We start from the raw sequence: 26,155 nt of genomic DNA, 5'->3' as shown, positions 1-26,155 counted from the left end.
CTCTCTCCTCCACCTCTCTCTCTCCTCCACCTCTCTCTCTCCTCCACCTCTCTCTCTCCTCCACCTCTCTCCTCATCTGCAAACAGTACAGGCTGTATGGCTGCACACTACCATACAAACATACTAAACACTGTACCGACTAATGCTGGGATGTAAGACATGCTAAACACTGTGCTCACAATTGCTATTGCTAATGCTAATGCTGGGATCTAAGACTGAATACAACTGTGCTTTCCAGCACTGGGAATAAGGACCTGATTCCTGTCTCACTCCAGCCCACCTGAAGCCTTCAGATGTGGTTCTCTAGGCCAAACAGGTCTATTTGATGTAGTCCTACTCACAGACCTGCCCCCTAACACACACACACACACACACACACACCAAGCCAGGCAGGTCTATCAGATTAATTACTGCAGGAGTGCTCTTAACATCTGGTCTGGAGTCAGGTCTACCGGGGGAACGCGCTCAGTCGCCTCTCAGGAGGGGGGGCTGCCAGGGGGAGGGATATAATAAGAACTAGCGTCTGCTGGAACAGGCTGCATGTGTGTGTGTGTGTGTGTGTGTCACAAACAACTGAGGATTGAGGGGGTGGAAAGTGCAGGTATGGGCTGTACTGAAGAATGTGATCCCAGAGTGAGTACAAAGCTTGTTGTAGGAGTATTTAAGGTCAGCAACACACTGGTGTCTAAACAGTATGGGGCAATTATGCATTCAAATGATGACATAGGCATCTAAGAATATAGTATGTGTGTAGATATGCGCTTGCACGTGAACTTGTGTGCTCACACAACGTGTGTGTGTGTGGTGGCTGTTCTCCAGGTATGTTGCCTGTTTGCGGTCTGGGTTGCTAGCTAGTATGTTGTGGGTAATTAAAGCAGCATTAGTCAATTTATTTCCTCTCCCTGTGCGTGCGTGGCTGATTGGGCATGAGGGAGTGCGGGCGCGCAGAGCCGAGGAGAGCACATTACACAGCATCAGCAGACAACATTAACTCCCTAATAGCAACACGGCCGTAAAACTTTATTATTATGGGGGACGATGATCACAGGCCTAAGCTAACATTTATAATACTTAGCAAGGAGCAGCGCAAAGGGTGGAAAAAGGGAGAGAGAGAGACAGAGGTGAAATCGAGAGGTGGCTCGACAATAGACAGGGGAGGAAAAGAGGAGAGCTTAGGATGATTTGTTTGTTGATTTGTTTCTCCTTCCTTCCGTGGCCTGAGGTAAAGAGGTGGAAGAGGATGTAAAGTAAGAGGAGGAGGAGAGGAGTAGGTTAATAGCAGAGCAAGCTACCGTGAATGCACTGTTCCTCATTCATTTGTATCGATAGACTGTCCGAGCCAGATACAGCAGGTAAAAGACTGCAGCAAAGGAGAAAACACACTGAAGGAAAGATTTCAGCCCAGCGAAGGGAGTTCGCTTGAGAAAGCCACACATAGGGATGGAGAGATTGAATAAGGAGAGGTCATGGAGAGAGAGGCGGTTGCTTCAGGTCTTACTCCTCTCTCCCCATAGCCCAGGGCAGAGGAATGGGAGAGTGAGGGAGGGGGAATGAAGCACACACACAGAGAGAGAGAGACAAAGAGACAGAGAGAGACAGAGAGAGACAGAGAGAGACAGAGAGAGACAGAGAGAGACAGAGAGAGACAGAGAGAGACAGAGAGAGAGAGAGAGAGAGAGAGAGAGAGAGAGAGAGAGAGAGAGAGAGAGAGAGAGACTCTCCTTCCCTTTCAGTATTCTCTTCACATCGGGGGGATAAATTATTCACGTCCTCAGACGGTTGCCGGGTGGTGTAATGAGCAGGACAGGCATTGATACCAAATATTGCTGTTGGGGAAACTATCGATTTGACGGCTATTTGTCCAAAGTTTAGTCAGGAAGTGAAGGCTGTCAGCGTACTTTCACATGATAGACGGACAACGCACTCCCACTCTGCTCCCCCTCTCTCCAACTCTCTTCTCTTCTTTTTGCATGCTCGCTCTCTCCATCCCTCTTTCCAAAACCCGTAGAGAGGTTTAAGATGGGGAGGAGGAGAAGTTTAGCACTTGTCTAGTGGTAAACAGCCTGACAGCCTGGCATAGCTGAGAACCCTTTGACCTGTGACCTGGAGGCTGATGTCACCAGGGCTGTGGCTTCCTTACCTGTTCCAACTCAGCTGGATCACTCCGAACACTCTCCGACTGGTGATGTCATCCTTCAACTGGTGATGTCATCCTCCCACACTGATTAGTTTCGCAGTGCAAATTAGTGTTTTGTCGAGAAGATTTCACGTGAGGTAAACCAGCTAATCAGGTGGAAAACTGTGTTAAAACTTTACTGTTTGGACCTGAACAAGTGACTCATCTGAGATTGGCTTGTGAGTGGGCGACAGTCATAAACAGAGACCAGTGAATGGTTTCCTCTCTGAGCCTCCAGTGTTTGGTTTGGCACCTCCCCCAGGAAGTCTGACTGGCCAATGGGCAGAGGTTGGAGACTGCGGGCATAGTCGTCTATGAAGGAAAAGTTGAATGACGCTGCATAAAGCCGAAGCAACACATCGAGGAACACACACGTAGACACACAAACACACCGATTCACTTAAACAGCTGGACGATCTAAAACAGAATCCCTCTACTTCTTCTCCTCTCTCTCTACTACACACCAATCCTTGTCCACTCTCCCCTATACCTGTCTATAAGAGAGCAGGTAGGCATCTCAGGTCAGACTCAGAGCTACAGCTCTGTCTGTCTGTGTGTATCTGCGTGTATGTGTGTGCATGCGTGGGAGGGGGCATTAACCTATAGAAAATAACTATTTTACAGAGTTCCTGTAAAGAAGACGTAAACACAACCAACATTGCTATCTAACCTTTATTGGTCCAGACGAATCAATAAACTGCCCCGGGGCTAAGGGCTGGCCAGTGCCAAACAGTGGTCATATAATACTATGGTGACATAGCAGTTGACCAGGGAGTACTTGTGGCCACATCAGGCCTTCTGCTGCTGGCCACACGGGCATGCAGATGTTCTGGAACATTGTTCAGCCTTCTCGAACATCAGAAAGCATTCCGGAACAGTCTGCTCCACCATCCCCTCCTGCTTAGCTATCGTCAGGCACAGCTGGTGTCTGCCACAAACGCGTGGATGCACACACACACACACACACACATGCAGCGGGAGACGCTAACAACCCCACACTTACCGGCAGTGACACCTTTCCCCTCCCCAGCCCCTAGCTCACCCCCTCCCTAATCCCCTCCCTCACCCCCTGCCTCACCCCTCCCTCACCCCCCACCCCCAGCCCCCGACAGCACAGCAATTACAGCATCACAGTCGCTCTAAAAACAGCTCTGCAATTACAATAGCAGGGCCACTGTGAGGAGTGCAGAGGTAGAGGAGGGAGAAACTGACGTGCAGGAACTACACTGGCACAGGAACAGCTGTGGCTCTGCTGGCTGAATCCTCAGCCAGGAGTCCACCACGGCTCTCTCTGAGGTCAGGGCCACGTTAGAAACAGACAGCAAGAAGGCCTCGGAAAAACTGTTCTTGGAAAACAAAGCATGTCGAGTTCTCGACTCGAGCGGCAAATAACCATCCGGTAAATGATTCACCTCGAAAACTCAAAACATATTCGACACACACCACAAACCTCACACACAGACCCGCACATACTACCTCTCTCTCTCTCTCTCTCTCTCTCTCCCTCTCTCTCTCACACACGTCTCTAATGAAGCCCCGATAGTGGCGGTGGCGAGCTGTGAGAAGGGCGCAGACGCTCCGGCGGGATAATTATGGCGCTCCCCGGCAGCTGAGCGTGCCAGATGTAGGGCTTGGGCCCACGGCGTCGGGCGCCCGCGTAACGAGCGGAGGAGGGCATCGGCGGGACCCTGCCATCCACCATTAGCAGGTTGGCATCGTCACAAATGAGTGTTTTCTGCCACTGAGGCCTCCACCAAAGCTGAAGATGAAGAGGGAAAGAGTCGAGTGTAAATGTAGACAGGATAGGATAGGATAGGGTAGGGTAGGGACAGGGAACAGGGAAGGATAAGGTGGGATAGGAGACAGGCCATGAATGGATACACAGACTAGTGTCGGAGAAACATTGAGGTAAAAAGGGGAAGATAGGGAGGGGGGTAGCACATTTTTCTTTAGAAAGAATTAGATTGAGAGAGGGATATGATATAGGGAAAAAACTAAATGGAAAACCACAGAGGAACAAAAGAAAGAATGAGAGAAGAGAAGAGAAGAGAAGAGAAGAGAGGGAGAATTTTCCCTCCTCCATGAACCGATCTGTCACCTCAGCTCAGCCCAGAGCATGGCATCCTGGGAAATTACTGAATCAGAATGCATTGATTTTCCTGTGTGTGTGTGCGTGCGTGCGTGCGCGCACGTTTGAACACTATGTTGGCACACAATTAGCGAGGAGGTTGAATCAGACCTTTGTGTCCTAATAGAGAGCAGGGTAGAGAGGAGAACAGTAGACAGCTGGAGATATAATATACTGTTTTAACAGTCTCTCTCTCTAGCTCCCTCTTTAGCTCTCTCTCTAGACCTCTATCTATCCACACCTCTTTCATACAATTGCCCTTTTGGTCGAAGCCAAGACAAACCTAGAATGTGCGAGTGAGTTGTGCATATTGATGGAGCACATGCATTGCGGACGGCTCAATTTTTGATCAGCTGCCACCCCCCCCCCCTCCTCTCGTTAGCAGCTGGATCATTTAACGGTCATTTGTAAAACGCCGTCAACAACCATCAGATCTCACTGATCACTCATCGACCTCTGGCGCGCACGCGTTTTTAAACTGTACCTTGATCCGTCATCTCTCCGTGACCCATGACACACACGCACACTCGATGTGCTATGCACCTCCACCCCTCTACCATTCTCCGTCTATCCATCCCTCCATTCTTTGATCTTTATCAATCCCTCGCTTTGCCCCCACGCCTCTCTCCCCCTCCCTTTCGGATGGTGAGGCTCAGTTCAAGGTGACCCTGGCTATATGACCAGCACTCCTCTTGCCCATCTCATCCCTCTCTCCTCTCCTCCAGCCCTGCTCCAGTAATTAACACCAGCCACTAATGAAGTCCAGCTGCTCACCGCGCAGACTGAGCGCGTGCCAAATTCTGGGAGAGACCCTGTCAGCCAGCCATCTCTCTTTCCCCTCCTCGTCCAGCCCATCGCAGCCCTCCATCACGCCCCACCCCGCGCTCCCTTTCCCCCACCCAAACCCCCTCTCCTCACATCCCCTCTAATCTCATCCTCCTTTCACACTCCTCCTTCACCCTCCTATCCGCGTGTCCCATATCTCCGTCTCCGTCGGACCCCTGACCTCCACCTCGCCCGCGTTCTCCAAGGTTAAGCCCCCTCTTACCAGTGTCCGGTATGGCCATCTCTCTCTGCCCCCGCCCCCCCCCCCTCCCGTCTCTCTCCCCCTCCCTCGTCTCTCTCTTCACATCCCTCCCTCTCTGTGCCAAATCTCTCTTCATTCCCCACTGTCCAACTGATCCCTCTCCATCCCTCCATCCCTCTCTGCCTGCCAACTCCTCATCCCTCCCTTCGTATCTCCGTGCAGCATTAGTGATCTCTTACTTAGTCTCTCTCCATCTCTCGCCATCCCCCACTCATTCCCACTAGGCTCTGTCTGTCTGGGGTAAAACCAAGAGACAAGGTACCTCGAAAACTGTAATGTTCCAAAGTAGTGCATCTAGTTATTAATGATTTGAGAGAAGTATTCTTTGTCTATCTTCCCCCAATCCATCCTTGTTTTTCCCCCCTCCACCCTTCCTACATAAATCCATCTTTATAAAGCTTGATGTCTATAATTATTCAATTGCAGGTGGGCACGCACGCACACGCACACGCACACGCACACGCACACACACACAATGTTGACATCACCGCATGTATTCCACCTGCAAGATGATATAAACATATTTAGACTCATACTGTACACTCACATACAGGAGTACACTGACGCAAACAACCTGACTTAAATCCAACACATGCTCATTAGCCCAGTGTGGTGCCAGCTCTTTACATGTGTACCCTGCCCACACACATTCCACTCCAGACCAATCACAACACAGCACATATCCACATGCGTGACAGCACTGCATTCAACCAATCAGAGGAGTTCCAGAACTGGCAATTCAGTAATGAGAAGGCTATCTGGGGTCACAACGATCTCAGTCCATTCACTATTTTTCTCTCCTCATCCTTCATGTCCACCCAGGGCATATGTCCCCCCTCCACCGGGAGGACGTATGCCCTGGCAGATTGCTATCACACACTCTGGACCCATAGACAGTGAGATTTATGACATGGTGAGTTCTGTTGCCCCCCCGTCCACATACAAAGACACACACACACACGTGTGCACAGACGCACGCACGCACGCACACACCCTCTACCCCCTCGCGCCGGCTCGTCCTCCTCGCCAGCTGCGACAGATGCCGCCGTCACTCGAGGAAAATACATTCGGAATAGTTAAGGAATTAAGCAAGGAGCTAATTGTGTCTGGCCCGTGTTTATCATGTGCTCAGAGAGCCCGACGCCTTGTTTGTCTTTTAACAATTACTGCGCTGAGCAGAGAATAGAGGGAGAGAGGGGGAGGGGGAGGGCGGGGGGGGGGGGGTAATTGTCCCATCCTCCCCAGCAGCTGGCTCAGCCACACCTGGATGGGTGCGAGAGGGGGGGGGGGGAGATGGGGCAGGTGCACCTCTGTCTTCAGTCAACCACACCGAGCAGACCAGAAGTAGGAGACCCAAACGCACAGGCATGCATGCAGAACACCTCGTGCATGCACACACACACACACACACACACACTAGCCGATCCAAATGGAGATCGCACAAAAAGGGAGGGACGAGCTTGCGTGCAAGGGAACACCGCGCGTTTCAAACAGATCCACCGACACGTATGCAAGACCGGATGACATGCTCCCGTTCTTTGTCTTCCTAATCATGTGTCTCGTTAACATGCAAACACACACACACAGGCTCCCGTGCCAGTTATGTTCTGGAGTGTTCTCACACCTTTGTGAGGCGCTCCCTCAGAGCTGGTCTCTTATAGATCTCCAAACAGCTTGTAATTACTTTTAATAAACAGCATACGAAGCAAATCAAGCGCAAACATGGAGAAATGAGCTCTCGGGGGGATCAGACGGCACTCAGGCTTGCAAACAAACACTCAGACTCCTGCTTCTCCGCAGTCCAACCTGACACTCTCAGTGGAGGAGGAGGGGGAAGGAGAGGAGAGGGAAAGAGAGAAAAGGCGGAGACACCGAGAAATGGTTGTGTGTGGGCGCGCGAGAGAGTGTGAGGGTGTGTGTGGTCTGTGTCGGGGAGAGAGAGAGAGAGAGAGAGAGAGAGAGAGAGAGAGAGAGAGAGAGAGAGAGAGAGAGAGAGAGAGAGAGAGAGAGAGAGAGAGAGACAACAGCGTAAGAGAAAAATAGGGAGTGAGTGAGTGAGACTGACTGACTGACTTGGTGCAGATTCATACAGTGGCAGGAGAAGGGTCTCTATAATTGGGTCTGCTACATTGTTTATGTAGTGAAGCCACGCTGCACTGCTTCAATCAAAAACCTAATTCTGGCTGGATGCATGTCCACACACTGGTTGTCCTGTTCTCCTGTGCATGTCAACATTGCAAAGATGTGGCACATGTGTGCTTCGTCTGAGTGAACGGAGGCCATGGGAATAGTCCTGAGCACAGTCGACTGTCCTCTCTCTCCCTCAGAACACACCAGGTGGACAGTAGGTTATTAGATTACTATGCAATTGCTGTAAGATGCAAGAGGCAATAAGCAGCAAGGATAAGGAGATTATACTCTACTTCATGTACCCCCATCACCCCTCCCTCCCTCCCCCCCTCCCTCCCCCCTCCCCTCCTTCCCTCCCTCCCTCCCTCCCTCCCTCCCTCCGGTGTCATGGCTGGCTGGCTCCAGGTGGTGAGGGATAGAGGGATAGAGGGATGGAGGGAGAGAGGGATGAAGGGATGGGGGCTGTCATCTGTTCCCATGTTCCCATGTCCGTACCAACACAGTAGAGACACAGTAGATACCAGTAGAGACTGTAGAACAACACCAAAAGCCACCGGTACCATAAATCCAACTGTACTGTAGCGTGTAGACGTAAGTAAAGGCTTAAGAAATAGATCTGACTCCTTGTCTACTTTATACTCACTAGCCCGGACAGTAAAAGGTAAAGTATAGTTCTGGGACAAAAAGAACAAATAAACAGCTTTCACCATACACAACCCTACCCTTGGCTGTGCTGTGGACACTGAGGAGACATGCACACACACACACACACATTCGCACTCACACACAAACACGTGTGCAGTGGAGTGAACAGTCATCCACATTATCCACAACCATTGACTCCTAAAGCTTCTTGTGGGTCGGCTCATTAAGTCTTCAGTGACACAGAGGAACAACACCAGGTCCATCTCACTAGCCCCCTACGCGTACACACACACTTACGCCTACATGGTCACTTACATGATCACGCTAATCACACACACACACACACACACATTCATGCTTATCCATAAACATACATTCTTCCACACACACACATTCTTCCACAGTGCAAAGAGGTCAGTCCGTCATTGCTCTGGGGACAGACATTCCTTGCCGAGTGCCCCATAAACATACTGTAACCACAGATTAAAAGCAGGCGATTTCCTTCAAGTAGCCTGCTCCGGTGTGATAGCTCAGTACTAATATCAGTCACTACATAACACCTCAAGATCAATGCTCTAATTCAAGTGTCAAGCCTTAATGCTAGCAAACAAAAACGTAACACTAGCTAACCATATAGCCTCTGATGGTAGCTCCAAGCACTGGTTGTTAGCTACCCATATAGCCTCTAAAGCTAGCTTTAAGCCTTAATACGAGCTAACCCTATCCCTAATGCTAGCCATAACCACTGGGCAGGAGCCCCTGAGGCTTACAAAACTAGCAGGGAAGTCTGTAATCTAGAGTTTAGCGAGGTGAATCAGTGGTCCTGTGTGTGCTGCATCATTAGCCAGCCCCCCCGGAGGCTGCTTGGATACAGGTGACAGAACAGAAGCCTCTGGGTCCGGCCAGGAGGGGTGGGATGGGGGGTGGTAGGGTAGCATGGGGGTAGTGTGGGACTCAGGGGGCTGTGGTTGTGGGGAGGGGGTATGGGTAAGTGGTGGGGGGATGCATGCCCCCGCAGTCAGCAGAGGGTGGGTCAGGGGGGTGTGTGTGTGTGTGTTGTGGGGGTGTCCAGTGAATGTCAAATCTCGGCTTGAGTTTCTTACACAGCTAGTTTGTAACGCTGTGAAACATGCCATATATATAGATATATATAGACCTGCAGCCATTCATCTTCAGATTCATTCTGCACTCGCCCCCTCCCCCCCCCCACCAGTGCTCAGCAAGCAGTGAGTTAGGGCTCCATTCACACAGCCAGGTACGGAGAGAGAAGGGAGACAAACCTTGCAGCGGGGCAGGCTCTCCTACAGGTGGTCCGACAGGCAGGGTGGGTGGGGGGAGAGAAGGCAGGGGACAGTTAGTCAGAGGCTCACCAGGGATGGGTGGGGTTAGAGAGGGGGTGGGGGAGAAATTGTAGTTGCCGGGGTTTATTAATCAGTAAATTATTGAGGAGGAGGGGGAGTCATACTGGGGCAGCATAGATAACTCAGCCATGCACCTGAAACCTTCCTTTGAATGACCTGAAACGACCCTCCAGTCACAAATCCACCCGAGCTAGCTGCACTCTGCCAGAGATCACGCACACCCTGTGGCCACCTGTAAAGGCCTGAGAAGATTCCCCTGTCCATCCCCGGACTGAGGCCTGGCAGTAGGGTGCCAGGCAGGACACAGGCCTCACGCAGCCTGTCTGGCTGTGTCTCTTACAGAGCTGTCTGGCTGACTGGGGCTCACACTGACACCGTCAGGATCAGAGTCACGGATGTTCCCTTCATATACACGCAATTACTGGAGTGGGGAGGGGGGAGAGACCCTAGATAGAGAGAGAGGGGGTAGGGGGTGAGGAAACGGGGGGAGGGAGGGAGAGAGGGAGAGGGAGAGAGAGAGAGAGAGAGAGAGAGAGAGAGAGAGAGAGAGAGAGAGAGAGAGAGAGAGAGACAGAGAGAGAGACAGAGAGAGAGACAGAGAGAGACAGAGAGAGACAGAGACAGACAGAGAGAGAGAGAGACAGAGAGAGAGAGAGAGAGAGAGAGGACAGAGAGAGCAAAAAGAGATGTGAGAGAGAGAGAGAGAAAGACAGGGAGGGAGAGGGAGGGAGAAGGAGAGACAGAATGAGAGGAGAGAGAGCAGATGAAAGAGAGGTTAAACACAATATGCTAATTGAAATGTGTTGTCTGATTAGGGGCGATTGAGAAGAGAGTGGGCGTGCTGTGAGTTCTGGGCGCCGGTGATTAGTACGGCATTAGTGTCTGCATGCTTTTCCTTGCGACGTGACTTGGTGGAGAGAGCAGAGCTGTGTGTGTGTGTGTGTGTGTGTGTGTGTATTTCTGTGAGGTGAAATTAGTTAGCTCCACAGCTCTCTCCCCTTAGTCTGGTCTTGAGTGCATCTGCCCACACACACACTTGAAGCCCCGCAAGCAGACAGATGAAGCACACACAAATGCACACGCGCGCACACACACACACACATTCAGTGCACAAAATGGCGTTGCATCACCTGATAATGAATAGAGATGGCATCACACACACCTCTAGAATGATCACTGCTCTGCAACATAAAGGCAGGAAGCTCACTGGAATTCATCTACATTTACTTTTGCTTTTGTTAAAGCCTGGGTTGCCATGACAGTGTTAGCCAGTATGTTTCCTTTCTCCTTCTCTCCCTCATTCCTGTCCACCTCTTTGTATGTGTGTGTGTGTGTGTGTGTGTGTGTCTCCCAGGACCACACTGGGGCCTTTTTTCACAGGCTTTATTGTTTTCCGCTGTGCAGCTGCAAACCATGGAGAAGCCCCCCGTAGGTGTGTGTGTGTGCTTGGGCGAGTGTGTGTGCTCATGTGAGTGTGTGTGCTCATGTGAGTGTGTGTGCATGCATGTGGTAGATATGGGGCCCCCTCGCCTCCCCTGGCTCCCTCCTGCATCCCTCTATGCCCATGCCCCCCTCCTCCTAACCGCCCACTATCTCCTTTGCAGGTCCTCCTTCTACCTCCCCCCTACCTCCTTAAATAGAACCCCCCCACACCACCTGCCCCCCTTCCACGGCTCTCCTACCCCAGACAGCAGGTGGCGCAGCCGTGCAGAGCCTCAGTCACCCCCCCCCCCACACACACACACACACACACACACACACACAACCCTCCTACTGGGCCCAACAGAACCAGGGCTGAAGTAACTCCCTGTCTGTATGCACAGCGCACTGTGATTAAACTCATGGGTGGAACCCCTACACAGAAGCCCTGGGGGCTGGCCTAGCATCTAGCCTTCACACACACACACACGCACACACATACACACGATGGAAGCACACAGACAAGCACAGTTATTCATGTGCACACACACAGGTCCAACCACGCACTCCTCTCCATCCCCCGCAGCGACACCCTCCCCCCCCCCCCCCCCCCCTCACTATGCCAGCGGCCTGGTGCACCTGTGGGAGCTGCAGGGCTGGTGGAGTGGAGCAGTCACTACTGAGCATCACTCACCTGTCACTCACACCCTGAAACATGGCGTCAGCCGCCACACACAGCGTCGCGGTGAGAGATCATGCAAACAGGCCTACCGCGCCTCTCTTCCGGGGTGTTTGGTAAAAACGCATAGTCGGTACAGGGAGATGGACGCAGTCGGCTTTAGAATAGGAGAAGCGAGAATAAGGCATCAGATGAAAAAAAGATTTCCCATTGTTCAAATGAATAGCCTGCTACTGTAGCAGGAGGGGCTGCATCTTCGTCACCCTGGGAGGTGTGGACTCTGACAGGCTTGTTAGACAGATGGGGCGAGGGCCTGCCTTACCCAAGATGCACTGCAGGGGCGCAGAGAGGGACGATCACATTACTGGATTGGATTAGACAGTTGGATGTCCCTCTGATAAGCCCACCAATCAGCTGTCCTCCAGGACAAACTAACTGGAGGGGTAATCACATTTTGCCAGGACCTATCACAGCGGAGGTCACAGCGATTTAGTGACAGGTTGACCGGCCAATCAGTTGAAGGGTATTCTAAATCAAAAGGTAGACGCGCCCATTTGCAGAGAACAAGGTTACTGTGTGTGATTGTAAGTACTTACTATCCATGTCTGACTTCCAACTGTTGAATCCCCCATTGTGCACACAAACACACAGAGTAATCTGGTGTTACACAGGAAGGGGATGTCGGCAGAGAGCAGGTGATGCACAGACATCCACAAACTAATGAAGTTGATTTACATATGCACCCCCCCCCCCCCCCCCCCCCCGTCACACGCAGAGCTAAGTATGGGGGAGAGAAAAGGGAGGTGGGGGCTAGGGAAGAGGATACGGGAAAAGGGAGGATCCCACCTTCACAAACATCCATGTCGATAATGGGGCCTTGTGGGAGACCAGAGGGTGGGATACCTGCACATCCTCATCCGGCAACAACTGAGGGTGTGAGTGTGTGAAAGTGTGTGTGTGTGTGTGTGTGTGTGTGTGCTTGGCTTATTACAGGTGTCTGTAACACTATAGTGGAATAGGAGTGAAACCTTGTGAGATCGCTGACACACTGTGACCAGTATAATGCTGACTGATACTTTTCCCTGAACCCCTTTCTTAACACACACACACGTTCTGAGTGTCCATTACTGGAGGGGACAGGATTCTGAGGGAGAAACACTGCGATTTATAATCTGCAAAAAGAGTGTAGGGAAGGGAGGAAAAGAAGGAAAAGGAAAGGAGAGTGAGAGAGAGAGACGTAAAGGAAAGGAGAGTGAGAGAGAGAGACGTAAAGGAAAGGAGAGTGAGAGAGAGAGACGTAAAGGAAAGGAGAGTGAGAGAGAGAGACGTAAAGGAAAGGAGAGTGAGAGAGAGAGACGTAAAGGAAAGGAGAGTGAGAGAGCGAGAGACAACAAGAGAAAGAGAGAAAGATTTATTAACCTTTATCAGTCTGGTGAGAAAATTGAAATTGAAATTCTTCCTTATTCTTTCTCCTTGTCCCTTTCTCTCTACCCCTCTTTCTATCTCTCTCTCGAGTGAGTCATCCATCTTTGAAAAAGAGTGGAGGGGAGGAAAATAATCTGCCTCAATTCCATAATTTATCCACTCCAGCTTTTTCCACAATGACCTCTTTAATCAACCCAAGAATTACCACCCCAACACTCACTCCTCGTCATCAGCTTTTAGGGTTTAGAAAGAAGGATATGAGAGGGGAGGACCCTGAGGAGGGTGGAAGGAAGGTGGAGGTCCAGGAAAAGAGGAATAAAGCAGAAGACAGGAGGGAGGACAGGAGGTGGTGGGTGGGGAAACTCGTTATGAGAGGAAATGATTCTCCTAAAAAAAGGGATGAGTGGACGAAAAGGGACGAGGGAAGGTGAACGATGGAGGCTGGAGACAGCCAGGGACCTGTGCTGTGCTACTCTCAACCAAATCCTAATAGAGGGCAAAGAAACAATCGTGAGGAAAAAAGAGACAGGGAAACGGATGAAAAGTATAACTGTGTGATACAGTGGGGAGAGAAATAAGATCTCTCTCTCTCTCTTTCTCTGTCCTTCCATCCCTTCGTCTCCAGACACAACTAGGCGACTCATGAGAGCTTTGCGCACCGAAAATACATCAACCGGCACCAACTCTGGGATTGGCTGTCAGGCCTGGTGAAGGCTGGGGAGTCTGGTTCCTTCCCAGCCTTCTCTGGAACCACTCGCCGGGTCTGCCTCGTTAATCTCCATGCCTACAGTGGTGCTGCAGCAGCAATTATTACTCAGAGAACATCACACACACACATACACACTGGGGGAAGGAAACTCATAAACTAACTACAGACTAACTTTTTGGTTAAACTAGCATACCTGTAATACTACTGTCAAGCCAAACAGAACTTGCCTGTTCCCTAGGGAGAGACCAGCAGGAGGAAATATCAGCCACCTGGAGGGAGATGGGGAAGTGGAGGGAGGTGGGGAAGTGGAGGGAGATGGGGAAGGAGGGAAGGAATGGAGGCATTGAAGAAGAGAATCAGGAAAGAAGGGGAGGGAGGGAGGGAGGGAGGGAGGGAGGGAGGGAGGGAGGGAGGGAGGGAGGGAGGGAGGGAGGGAGGGAGGGAGGGAGGGAGGGAGGGAGGGAGGGAGGGAGGGAGGGAGGGAGGGAGGGAGGGAGGGAGGGAGGGAGGGAGGGAGGGAGGGAAGGAAGGAAGGAAGGAAGGAAGGAAGGAAGGAAGGAAGGAAGGAAGGAAGGAAGGAAGGAAGGAAGGAAGGAAGGAAGGAAGGAAGGAAAAGACTCTACCTCAGCAGTTGCTAGTTCAGCTTCATTAGTCCCCAGATGTATATAGAGCAGGTTTACAGACATTAACATAACAGCAGTTAACAGTTGCTGGCCTCTTTTCTCTCCATGTCTGGCAGTGGTAGTGAGAGGAGGTGAGAGGGAGTCAGGTCAATTAGGACATTGTAGTGATGAGCAAATTACAACAGAGAGAGAGAGAGAGAGAGAAAGAAAGAGAGAGAGAGAGAGAGACAGAAAGAGAGGGAGAAATGTGTTGCAGAAAAAAAGATACAGTAAGGGCTGGGAAAAAAAAAATTGAGAAAGAAAGATAAAGAAAAAGTCAGAAAGAAAAGCCAGCCAGCCAGCGACGGCCTCAGCTGTGCAGTCAAGTGTTAAACAATAAAACAGATGTCGAGAGCAGCAGCGCTCACTCCTGAAATAGAGCTGTTCTTTTCACCTGTCTGTCTCACACCTGTGTGTGTGTGTGTGTTAGTGTGTGTGTATACGCTCGAGTGTGCGCATGCAGCGATAAGGCCAAAGCTACACAGCAGTTTGATCCAAAGAGAAAATAACCCAAACAGGAAACTCAGGAGCATCTCTACACAATGACAATAGACAAACACACACCAACACACACACTTGATATGTTGCTGCTGACTCACCGATCATGTGATTGGCGACATGAATCTGGATCTCTCTCTCTGTCTCAAAAGTCATCTGGCATTTGATGCACTGGTACGTTTTTTTCTGTATGGAAACAGACAAAGAGGTGAGGCTCAACACACACACACACACTTCCTCTTGTGCTACAATTTAACTGTAGTGAGGGGGTAGAGGAGTGAGGACTGCAGGTTTCGTGCTAGATGTTAGACTGAGCATAAACAAAGGTCTTGGGGAGAGGCCTGGGGGTCCCAGGGTTCTGACTGTCAATACCTAGCAGAGCGAACACACACCACAATACCCCAGCAGGCCACAGCTGCAGTGCCCTGGAGCCCGCAGACTATCTCTCTCTACACACACACACACACACACACACACACACACACTTAAATTATAGCTCCCACACAAGAACAACCCACAAACAGATTCAAGTGGACAAATGTTCTGTGATCATCTTTTTCTGAGCCTTTTTTTCTTTCAACCAAATCATTTGAAAGGTCATTTTCAAAGCTCAGAAATAAATCCGATATTTTTTGAAGTGTATTTATGTTTTTTAAAATGTTCTTGATTCTAGAGCATCTGTATGGGACCGTCGAACTAATAAACCCAGACTACATGCATGTCCTCAGTGAGTCCTCACCTTAGGAAGGCCAGAGGCATCTGTCAGTCTCTTGGCGGCGCTGGCTTCGGGACTCATCTCGGGATGGTCCGTCTGAACGTGGCTCTCCAGGTCCTCCAGGGTCTCAAACTTCACCGCACATTCCGGGCAGCGTAACCCCGAGACGGGGGTCTTCTCCCCGGTGCCGGGCCCATCCTGGGGAGTGCTGGAGCCCCCTCCTCCGCTGGGGGACTGTCCGTTGGTCCCCCGGCTCATGCAGACGGCGCACAGGCCGTAGGGGAGGCCGTTGACGTCCAGCTTCACCAGCTCCGCCTTGTTCTTGAACTCCTTCAGGCACAGGGCGCACTTGTACAGCTTGTGGGACTGCATCTGGCCGTTGGGCGAGGAGGAGGCCGACCCGCCTCCGCCGGCGGCTCCCGCCGAGGACGAGGAGAGCTTCTGCATGTGGAAGGTGCCGTGGATCTTCAGCTCCAGGGTGGAGGTGACCGTCTGCATGCAGACCACGCAGCGGAAGCCCGTCAGCGAGTTGCGGAGGTCCGGGTGCATCTGGCAGTGCTCGATGAACTCCTCCTCGCTCTGCAGGGGCATCTTGCAGATGCGACACGTGCCCGTGTCCAGGCTCTTGCTGTGGGTGACCTTGTGCTCGGTGAGCGTGAGCAGGGAGGGGAAGCGCTCGCCGCAGATGGGACACATGTAGTGCTTGGCCGGCCCGCGGTGGGTCTGCGCGTGCTCCCTGAGCCCGCCCTCGGAGAAGAACGTCCGGGAGCAGACGTTGCACTTGTGGTTGCCCTTGATGAAGTCGGCCTTCTTCTTCCGGGAGCTGGCGTCGTCGTCTCCCGGCCGGATGTTGTGGTCCCTCAGGCGGTGGTTCTGCAGGAGGGTCTCCATGGTGTAGGCCGCACCGCAGATGTCACACGCGTACATCGGCTCAGAGGTGTCGAGCTCCTCCTCCCCTCCGCTAGCCTCATGGCTATTGGCTGCGTCCTGACCGGCGGCTCCCTTTAGGATCATGTTCTGGATGTCGGCCTGTTCGGCGGCCACTGTCGAACGTTCCGCCCCTCCTCCTCCTGCCCCTCCTCCTGCCCCTCCTCCACCTCCTCGTTTGGAGCTCTGGGCCACTCCGTTGGGCGTCCCGTTCTGGCTGCCTCCGTTCCCAGTGGCGTTGGCCCCGTCGAAGACGCAGTGCTTCTCCCTCAGGTGCCTCTCCAGCAGAGAGATGGTTTGGAAGGCCTTGCCGCAGAAACGGCAGTTGAACTTCTTGCTGTGGGTGGTGATGTGGCACTGGAGCTCCACCTCCGTGCCAAACGTCTCCCCGCAGAAAATGCACTTCCTGGGCTTGGCGCCGGTGCCGGCCGGCCCGGGGCTGTGGCCCAGGTGGCTGTGCTTGACGTGCAGCTGGAGGTCCACCTCCTTCCTGAAGTCCCAGGCACAGGCGGTGCAACGGAACATCTTCTTCTCGTTGCTGTGTTTGACGGCAAGGTGAACCTGGATGGACACCTTGGAGTCAAACACCTCCTGGCAGAGGGTGCAATGGTACAGTACAAAGGTGTGCATGTCCAAGAGATGCTTCTGGAGGTCGTCCACGGATGAAAACTGTTTATCGCAGCTCTCGCACACATACTGGGTGGAGGTGGTGGTGTAGTGCACTGTCAGGTGCTGGAGCAAGGCCTCCTGGGAGTCGAAGTCTTCCTTGTTGCACTGTGGGCAGGACTGCCTCCTGAGGAGCATCTCCAAATGTGACTTGAGGTGAGCCTGGAAGCCCTCAAAGCTGCTGAAACGCAGGTCACACTGGTTACAGGGGTAATCCCCATTGGACCCCGCGGGAGTGGAGTCACCTGCCAGCCTATGGCGTTTCGGAGAGGAGATCTCCACGTCGGAGGAGGCGGGACTTAGGTCTGCCACTTTGGCCTGACGTTTGTTGTTGGCCAGCGGGATGTTCTTGTGGTTCTCCTTGATGTGCTTGGTGAGCTTGAGGAGCGACCCGAAGATGGGCGAGTTGGTGCAGTAGGGGCAGGAGTACACCTCCATGTAGGACTGGGAGGCCTGGAGGACGGGCGACTCCATCTTGGCCACGCCCCCACCGGCGGCGCTGCAGTGGGTCTGCTGGATGTGCTCCGTCAGCGACGACTCGGTGAGGAACCCCATGGAGCACTGGTTGCAGAAGAAGGCGTGATTGCCCTCCAGCGTGGTGGAGCCGGCGACCACGCCGCCGGGCAGGCAGTGCGTCACGCGGATGTGCTCCTGCAGGCTGTTGATGTCGGCGAACATGTCCGGACAGAAGTTGCAGTGGAAGGCCGACACGTTGGTGAACTGCAGCAGGGGGAAGGCGGCGGCGGCGGCGCCCCCCGACGCCCGGTGGGCTTTCCTGACGTGCTCGTTGAGGTTGTAGAGGGTGGGCAGAGTCTCCAGGCACAGCTGGCAGGTGTGGCTCTGCTGGGGCTTGTCCGCGTGGATGGTCTTCAGGTGGATTTCCAGCACCGCCAGGCTGTGGAAGTCCCTCTTGGAGCAGTAGGGGCAGGAGTAGGTCACCTTGGTCCCCGTCCAGGCGTGCAAGCCCCCGTCGTCCAGGTCGGAGGAGGAGGGGGCCAGCTTGCGCCGGTGGCTGCTCTGGGTGGGCTTGAGGGTGGAGTCGGGGGTGGAGCCTCTCTCCAGCGAGGCGCTGGAGTCCGGGGTGGCGCTGCTCATGGACGCCACGCTCCCCAGCACGGGGTCGGGGCTGGCGCTGTGGTTGGAGGAGTCGGGCTGGCGGTGGCTGTCCAGGTGGCAGTACACCTCCTCCACCGAGGGGAAGGTCTCCGAACACACGGGGCACTTGTGCTTCCTGTTGGCGTGGCTGGCCTCGATGTGGGCCAGCAGCGCGCCCTCATCCAGGAAGATCTCGGGGCAGTGGATGCACTGCAGGTCGGCGCGGTCCGACAGCTGAGGGTGGCGGGTCAGCACGTGCTTCTCCAGCTCGTCCGTCACGCTGAAGGTCTCCTCGCAGTAGTCGCACATGTACGGGTCCTGGTCCATCTCGCCGCCACTGGCGCTGCCCCCGCCGCTGCCCCCCCGCTTGCCCTGGTCCCGCTCGGCGCGCAGGGCCATGTGCTCCTTGTTCTTGCGGTGCGCCTGCATGTGGCTCTGCAGCGAGGAGGTGGACGAGAAGCCCCGCTTGCACACGCTGCACTTGAAGGGCTTGCTGGAGCTGTGGGTCTTCAGGTGGATCTTCAGGTGGTCGCTCCGGGAGAAGGCCGCCTCGCACTCCTGGCAGCTGTACTTCTTGTCGCCGGTGTGCAGCTTGACGTGGCGGTCGCGGCTGCGCTTGTGCTTGAACAGGCGGCTGCAGAAGGTGCACTTGAAGGGCAGCTTGTCGCTGTGGATCTGCTCGTGCCGCTTCAGGTAGCTGAGGCGGCTGAAGGATTTGTCGCAGAACTGGCAGGGGTACGGCAGGCCGGCGCCGCCCTCCTCCTCCCCGGTGGCCATGCCGAGGTCGCAGCAGCCGTCGCCCAGCATCTGGGAGGGAGACGCCACGTCTTTGCTGGAGGGGGAGGAGGCCAACCAGGACAGGCCCGGGTCGTCGTCGCCATCTGGAGAGAGAGAGAGAGGGAGGGAGGGAGGGAGGGAGGGAGGGAGGGAGGGAGGGAGGGAGGGAGGGAGGGAGGGAGGGAGGGAGGGAGGGAGGGAGGGAGGGAGGGAGGGAGGGAGGGAGGGAGGGAGGGAGGGAGGGAGGGAGGGAGGGAGGGAGGGAGGGAGGGAGGGAGGGAGGGAGGGAGGGAGGGAGGGAGGGAGGGAGAGCAGGAGGGAGAGCAGGAGGGGAGAGAAAGACACAGAGGATTAGAACACAGAAACAGCGTGAGATGGTAGATCAACATCGACAGCATCAACATGTGTGTTAATGTACGTGTATATTTATATATTTAGAGCGAGAGGAAAAAAGAAAGACAGAAAGAAAGAAAGGAAAAAAGAGACAGAATTCTTTCCTGCCTGTACCACAATGGCAGAGACAAAGAAAACCACAAATAAAGAGATAATTGAGATGGCGGGGGATAGAGAGAAATCAGACAGACCACACAAAAAGAGCATTTCAAAGAAACATAGAAAACAAGTACACAGAATCAGCATGGTAAGGAGAGAAGCCTGGATGAAACCAACAGAGTATGTCTCGGAAAGAAGGGAGAGAAAGCAAAGGCAGCATCTATTTAGCAATTTTAAGAACTAAAGACATGAATCCCCAGAGGAGTGGAGAAACAAGGACAGACTACATTTTCTAGCCCTTCATTTTCCCCAGGCACCCTTTCGTCCATCCCTCCATCCCCCACAGATTAGAGCCTGCCTCATCATATTTTCATTAGCAACAGCAGATTGAAACTGCTAAAACCGATTAGAGGAAGACACTCAGACTCACAGGTTAGCATCTCTGTTGACTGTACTGTACACTTAACTTGAGGTTTCTTTGTGCTTTCTGTTTCTTTGCAGCTACGAGCCTAGGCTAGCCTAGCTTAGCTACACCTAGAAATCATAATCAGGTCCAGTTAAACTTATTAGGTGTCCTCCTTTGTGGAAAAGTGTGGGGAGGGGGGGGGGCATGAACGTCATCTGTTTAGCATCTAAACCTTCTGTCTCTGAGGAGCGGAGAGCGAGGGAAGAAGAGAAGAGGAGAAAGAGGGCGGGGGGGAACGCTCATGACTTATTGAGCAGGAACGCCGCCAGTCTGAGGTCCCACAGAGCCTCCGACGTACCCACAATCCTCCACTACACTGCTTGTTTGTTTGCTTTATCTCACAGGCTGTGATGCTCTCCCTCAAAATGAAGGAGGAAGAAGAAAGAAATAGAGAGAGAGAGAGAGAGAGAGAGAGAGAGAGAGAGAGAGAGAGAGAGAGAGAGAGAGAGAGAGAGAGAGAGAGAGAGAGAGAGAGAGAGAGAGAGAGAGAGAGAGAGAGAGAGAGAGAGAGAGAGAGAGAGAGAGAGAGAGAGAGAGAGAGAGAGAGAGAGAGAGAGAGAGAGAGAGAGAGAGAGAGAGAGAGAGAGAGAGAGAGAGAGAGATTCAGTTTCCATCACCATTCGTAACCTTACGTTCACTTTAGGCAAATAATGTAATAAACAAATAAGTTCAACACAAACACATACACACATGTAAGCTAACCATACCAGACATTATTGAAACACTCTTATTCACCTCAGATGACTTCCTCGGACTATACCATGTGTCTGATTGTAGGGTGAGGTGTGCAACAATTGATGGTTCTGCCACACACAATGCACCCACCACATTGAGACATCTCTGCAAGTAAATGTGTGTTTATCTACCTCTTCTGCCGACTCCTACACAGGCGTTTTTGTGCGTGTGTGTGTGATCTGCACGGGACTGGTGGAAAATAAATTCATGTGATGAATCGATCCACTGGAAAATGTAGGTGCTGTGCAGTGCAAATAGAACTCCACAGGGGGTTGTGGGTAAAAAATTTGTAAAAACATGAATTATGAATTTGGCTCGGAGCTAGGAGCGAATCCAGAGAGGTAAATGATTATAAAATAGAGATATCTCTCAGAGGCTAGAGGACAGACCTGTGTCTTCCTGAAGGCGGATGGCCACTGAAGGTCATTAAAAGGCGTGGAAATGAAGCGGTAGGCACAGAAAAGGGGAGAAGAGAGACCAGAGACGGCAGGAGAGAGGGAAGAGGGCAGGAGAGAAGGAAGAGGGCAGGAGAGAGGGAAGAGGGCAGGAGAGAAGGAAGAGCCCAGGAAAAGAGGGGAGGGAAGATGGAGTAAAAACTAAAGAGAGGAAGAAGCGGGTCTTCTGTCCTCAGGTTTATGAGCGAATTGAGGCAATGGAGACAAACCTACAGGGGAGAGCCAAGACCTGCATCCTCTACTAGCAGTGCCTATGGACTACAAAGGTCTTCTGCTGGAAGCCATGGAGATGGAGGAGGAGACCAAAACAGGAGCAGATTCATAAATGAGTAAATACACATGCAGAAAGCACACGCCTGTAAGTAAACACCAGGTGTGTCTAACCCCAGCAATCCAACATGGCACCAATAAATTGGTCAACATCAGGTCTCCACTCAAAAACAACTGTAAACAGGCAGGTGTGTTTTATAGGGAAGTGTTTTTGTGTGTGTGAGAGAGAAAGAGCTCTGGTTCTCAGCTTACAGCTCAGGCCTGTACCCCACTGTTTCTCCAGCAGGCTTGTCTGCAGAACCTCATCAAACACACACATGGCACACACACGTTACACATGCAGTCTTCTATAGCCTCCCCCCCCCCCGGACCTATAGCAGCAGCTCCCTACTGACTCATGTCTTTGTGTCTTCTTTGTGTGCTTGTCAGGATAAGAGTCACCCTGACACTAGTTAAACCTCCAGCAACACAAGAGAGAGAGAGAGAGAGAGAGAGAGAGAGAGAGAGAGAGAGAGAGAGAGAGAGAGAGAGAGAGAGAGAGAGAGACAGAGAGCGAGAGAGGGAGAGCGAGAGGAAGGTGAGGGGCAGACAGGGGCACCCCTATGGCCTAAGGATAGACAGGGGAAGAAAGGCCTGAGTGGACCCTAACTGGGCCTGGATTCTCCGCAGGCACAATGAAAGGCCGCCCCCCTGACCATCCTCTCTCTGATCTCTCCAGTGCTGGGGTCAAGACGCCCGCTCCCGCCTGACAGGTAGGATATCCCGCTGAGCTAAAGCCGTGTACTGTACCACGCCACACCAGACACAAAGAAACACTTGCTAGAGCATGGAGCATGGAAAAAGGACGAAAAATAGAGGGGGGGGGGGGGGAGAAGAAAAGAAAGAAGTCGAGGGAGGAGGAGTAGTGAGCCGACGAAGAAAAGGAGTCTTCTGGCACATGTGGTCATTCTGGTGAATAATAAATCTATTAATGCCAGAGTGCCGTCCCTCTGACTGTGACAGAATGTGAGAAATCACTTCTGAGAGAGAAGGAGATTAGAGTCATTAAATAGTCTTAATCCTCACAAGTGTGGCTGTCGCTAAATAGCAGATCACACGGCTTTCAGAGGGTCTTTGTCATCCCTCCGCCAGGGGAGCTGGCAGGAGCACTAAACAGGGTACCAAATTTCAATGAAAAGTTAAATTAGAAAAGAAACCGCAAAGAAAGGAGGGGGGGGGGGCGGAGGAGAGGAGCGAGGGGCGAAGGGGCGGACGGGGAGAGAGAAAGCACGAGGAAAAGCGGTTGAGAGGCTGGAATGGGCACGCAGACACACGCTGCCCCCACGGCGGCTGGCGCTGGCGCGGCACCACGCCACGCTCAGCCCCGACGGTTCCTCGGCCCCACTTTATCTCCCTCGCCCCGGCTCCGTCGCTCCGTCCCTCCGTCCCAACACCCATCCACCCCTGCGTCCCTCCATGCCTTCCCCGGCTTTCATGTTGTGACTCATTATTGGACGAGCAAGCCGTGCTCATGACCGCCCTCCCCCCCCCTGCCTCTTGCTGTCCTTCTCCACGCCCAACCCTCCTCCTCCTCCTCCTCCTCCCCCCTGCCGACCTCCCTCCCTCCCCCCAGTGCAGGCCTTCACCTATCTGCCCCGGTCCCAGGTGCAGGGGTGTGGCCGGGAAAGGGGGGAGGGGGGGGGGTGTTCAAGGCGGGGGAGCAGGCAGATGGAGCTCCTCTGAAGTCCAGAGGATGCCCGCTCGCCCGACCTCCGACCGACTCCCGGTAATTCTAACGTTCGGAAAGCGGGCCGAACGAGCGAAACGCGTGGCAACAGAAACGGGGACGGCGAGCCCCACCTGACTGCTGGGGCTTTGGTCTGGGGTTCAGGAACGGGGCCCCGCGCTGTAGCCCCCCACCCCCGCCCCGCTCCCCCCAGGCAGGGGGCGGGGCCAGGCTCGGCCAGAGTGTCTAATAGGCCGGCTGGCAAGAAGGCATGCGGGGACGGACCGCTGGTGGAACGCGGTAATGAAGACGCTGCCAGGCCGGAGTCCCATTGCTAGCGCCTCATCACACACACTCTTCACCCTGGCCGGATCAGACGGAGCGATGGCCACACACACACAGACACACGCACACACACACACACACAGGTCCATTTACATCTACGGTCTCCCTGAGACATCTTTTGTGGCGTCTTGTCTGAAGTCAAACAGAAAAGGCAGTCTGTTCATTAGAACACGGGGCCTGTTGGATGCCAGCCCCCATCCTGACACACCGCTTTCTACACCGTATGCAAGCGTGTGTGGGTGTGTGTGTGTGTGTGTTTGCACGCACATCCTATCCATATGAGCGAAGCAAGTTCAGGCAAGGCACCCGGGCAGAGCACGTCACCCATCGCCGTGTTCTCGGCCCATAGGCTTAGCTCGATAGGCGGCGCTATAAAGTCACACACATGCACGCACACGCGTCCTCGATTACCTTGGTGTTCTGCGCTGCTGGCACCCACCACCATCCCCTTCTCCCCCATGCGGTCTGTCTGTTCTCACCGTGGGGGATTTAACTCGTCGCTCCCTGCCTCACGTCTTGCATGCTGCAGTGAAGGCACGGAGCGCTTCCTCATGTACATCCATTCCACCAATGTTAAACCTATTCTCATGTTTATGAATAAATGGTGAAATCAATCACGTGAGTGTCTGGACTGATCTACCTAAACTCATTTTTCCAGGTTTCCTCTCTTATCATCTGTACTTTTTTGTCAGTCTGGCTTTCAGCCCAACCTTCCACCTTTCCCACCATGCCCCCTGCCTGGCTCCCCACTCCATCCCTCCCCTCCCTCTATCCTCCGTCCCTCCCTCCTTCCCCCTGGCCCCCTTCCATGCCCCCAGGCAGCCCAGCCTCACCGTAGGGGGCAGAAAAACAACTTCCACCCAGGTCTCTGGCAGGGCAGTGAGACCAGCACACAGCTGAACACTCCCAGTTCAGACACAACACTTCAGCAACCCTACAGAACTACCGAATACAATGCACCACAAGAGTACCACATCACACCACCACAACAACACTGCAGTACTATAGCAACACAACAAAGATGCTAGGGTAACGCTACAACAACAATCCGATAACGCCACAGAACTGCCAGGATATTTCCCTCCGATGCTGCTGCACTTGCTACTGTAGTCTTCACCCCTGGTCTGCTAGATTCTTCTTCTCTCTGTTCGTCACTTCTCCTCTGCGTGACACACACACGCACACACTCGGCTGTTGGTCAATGGAGGGCCCAGTTGGGGAGTTGTTGACCATCGATATGGCTCTAATTCAACTGGGTGATTAAGCTCTTGGGCCTTACATGTTTGCGGTTTCCACCGCCTGCGTACTCTCTTCATCTCTCTTTCTCCTTCCATTTCTCTCACACACGGTCATGTCCCTTGCCAGTGCCTAGAGGCCCACAGTGCCCGGCTAGCTCCACAGGGACTCAAGGGGGGCAGTCTGTCAGGGGCCAGAATGGAGGCCGCACAAACACAAACACACACACACTCTCTTCAGGCTGGAGGGGCTTGAGTCCTAGAGGACACACACACACGCTGCCTGCAGCCCATATGGAACAGTTGGCGCCCAAAAGCACCCAAGCAGCCGGCCACATTCCCAGGGCAGAAGGTTAGGGGTGAGGGGGTGAAGGGGCATTGGGGGGGCATCAGGGTGAGGGGGTGAGGGGGCATGGGGCGGCAACAGCTGACAGGCCTGTCCCCTCTGTCCCTGTACCCCCCTCCCCAGGAGAGTTCCAGGTGACAGGAGGATGATGGGGACAAACAGGACTAAGCAGGATGTCCACTTAGAATCAGTCGGCCAGCCAGTCAGCCCTTGTTATGCTTCTGCATACCAACACCATGGTTGTATCATCATATTGAAGCATCAGCAGCAAAATATTGAATAACCAATAAGAGGACCCTGTCATCTGGTGACTCATCGTCTTCCTCCCTCCCTATACCAGTGCACTTCCTGCCTCTATCACATACACCCCCTTTCGAAGAACTCGCCTCCCTCTCTACCTTGCCCCCTCCCGGAGACAATCTCTGCTGCCTCTCCTCTCTCTCCCTTTTCTGTCCCAGTGGTGGAAGAGCCGTACTGCAGGCATGCTCTCCCTTTCTCTCCTTAATGAGAAACAGCTGTCTGTCTGGGAGCAGCTAGCCTTAACAGACCCTGACTGTCCCTGTGTGAGGGGGTGCGTGCGCACCAGTAGGATCTGGCGGGTTCTGTTGGGAGTGTGTTGCGTGTAGGTGTGTGTTGTAGGTGTGTGTAGCCGTGAGTAGATTTTCTAGGTTACAGCCATTCTCCTCACTCACCGTCATTCAACCGGAGCTCCATCATCCAAACCTCATTGTTATAAATAGTCGTCATAGCTAGCGGCAGGATCAGAAGAGGAGAGTGGTGCAGGTGTGTGTGTGTGTGTGTGTGTGTAAGACGGACTACCGGAACATACCATCATTATGTCATCTAGTGTGACTGAGATATTACAGTTGGGATTTGTGGGTAATTTACAATGGTGACAGAGTGAATTGAATATATTAACTCAGATTCATCAGCCAAGTTTCTCTTCGTAGGATCCTCCCACTGACTTAAATCCACCCAAGACACACACGTCGCCCCCTAGAGTCTGA

At 53.2% G+C, this 26,155-nt stretch overlaps 1 protein-coding gene across 1 annotated transcript in view; it reads right to left on the bottom strand.

Annotated features, from left to right (window-relative positions):
* The window catches only part of znf423 (zinc finger protein 423), a 101,203-nt gene that overhangs the window by 35,521 nt on the left and 39,527 nt on the right, over nucleotides 1-26,155 (bottom strand). Inside the window, exons 4-5 of the mRNA XM_084672923.1 lie at nucleotides 15,659-19,203; nucleotides 15,021-15,105 (exon numbers count right to left, since the gene is read on the bottom strand). Of these exons, the coding sequence (XP_084529049.1) occupies nucleotides 15,021-15,105; nucleotides 15,659-19,203 (3,630 nt within the window). The remainder of the gene's footprint in view (nucleotides 1-15,020; nucleotides 15,106-15,658; nucleotides 19,204-26,155) is intronic.

The sequence above is a fragment of the Hypomesus nipponensis genome, chromosome 14 (genome assembly GCF_054491055.1).
Source record: "Hypomesus nipponensis isolate SF chromosome 14, ASM5449105v1, whole genome shotgun sequence".
Taxonomy (NCBI): Eukaryota; Metazoa; Chordata; class Actinopteri; order Osmeriformes; family Osmeridae; genus Hypomesus; species Hypomesus nipponensis.
Note: the sequence above shows the minus strand (reverse complement) of the source record. Positions and strands in the feature narration are given on the sequence as shown.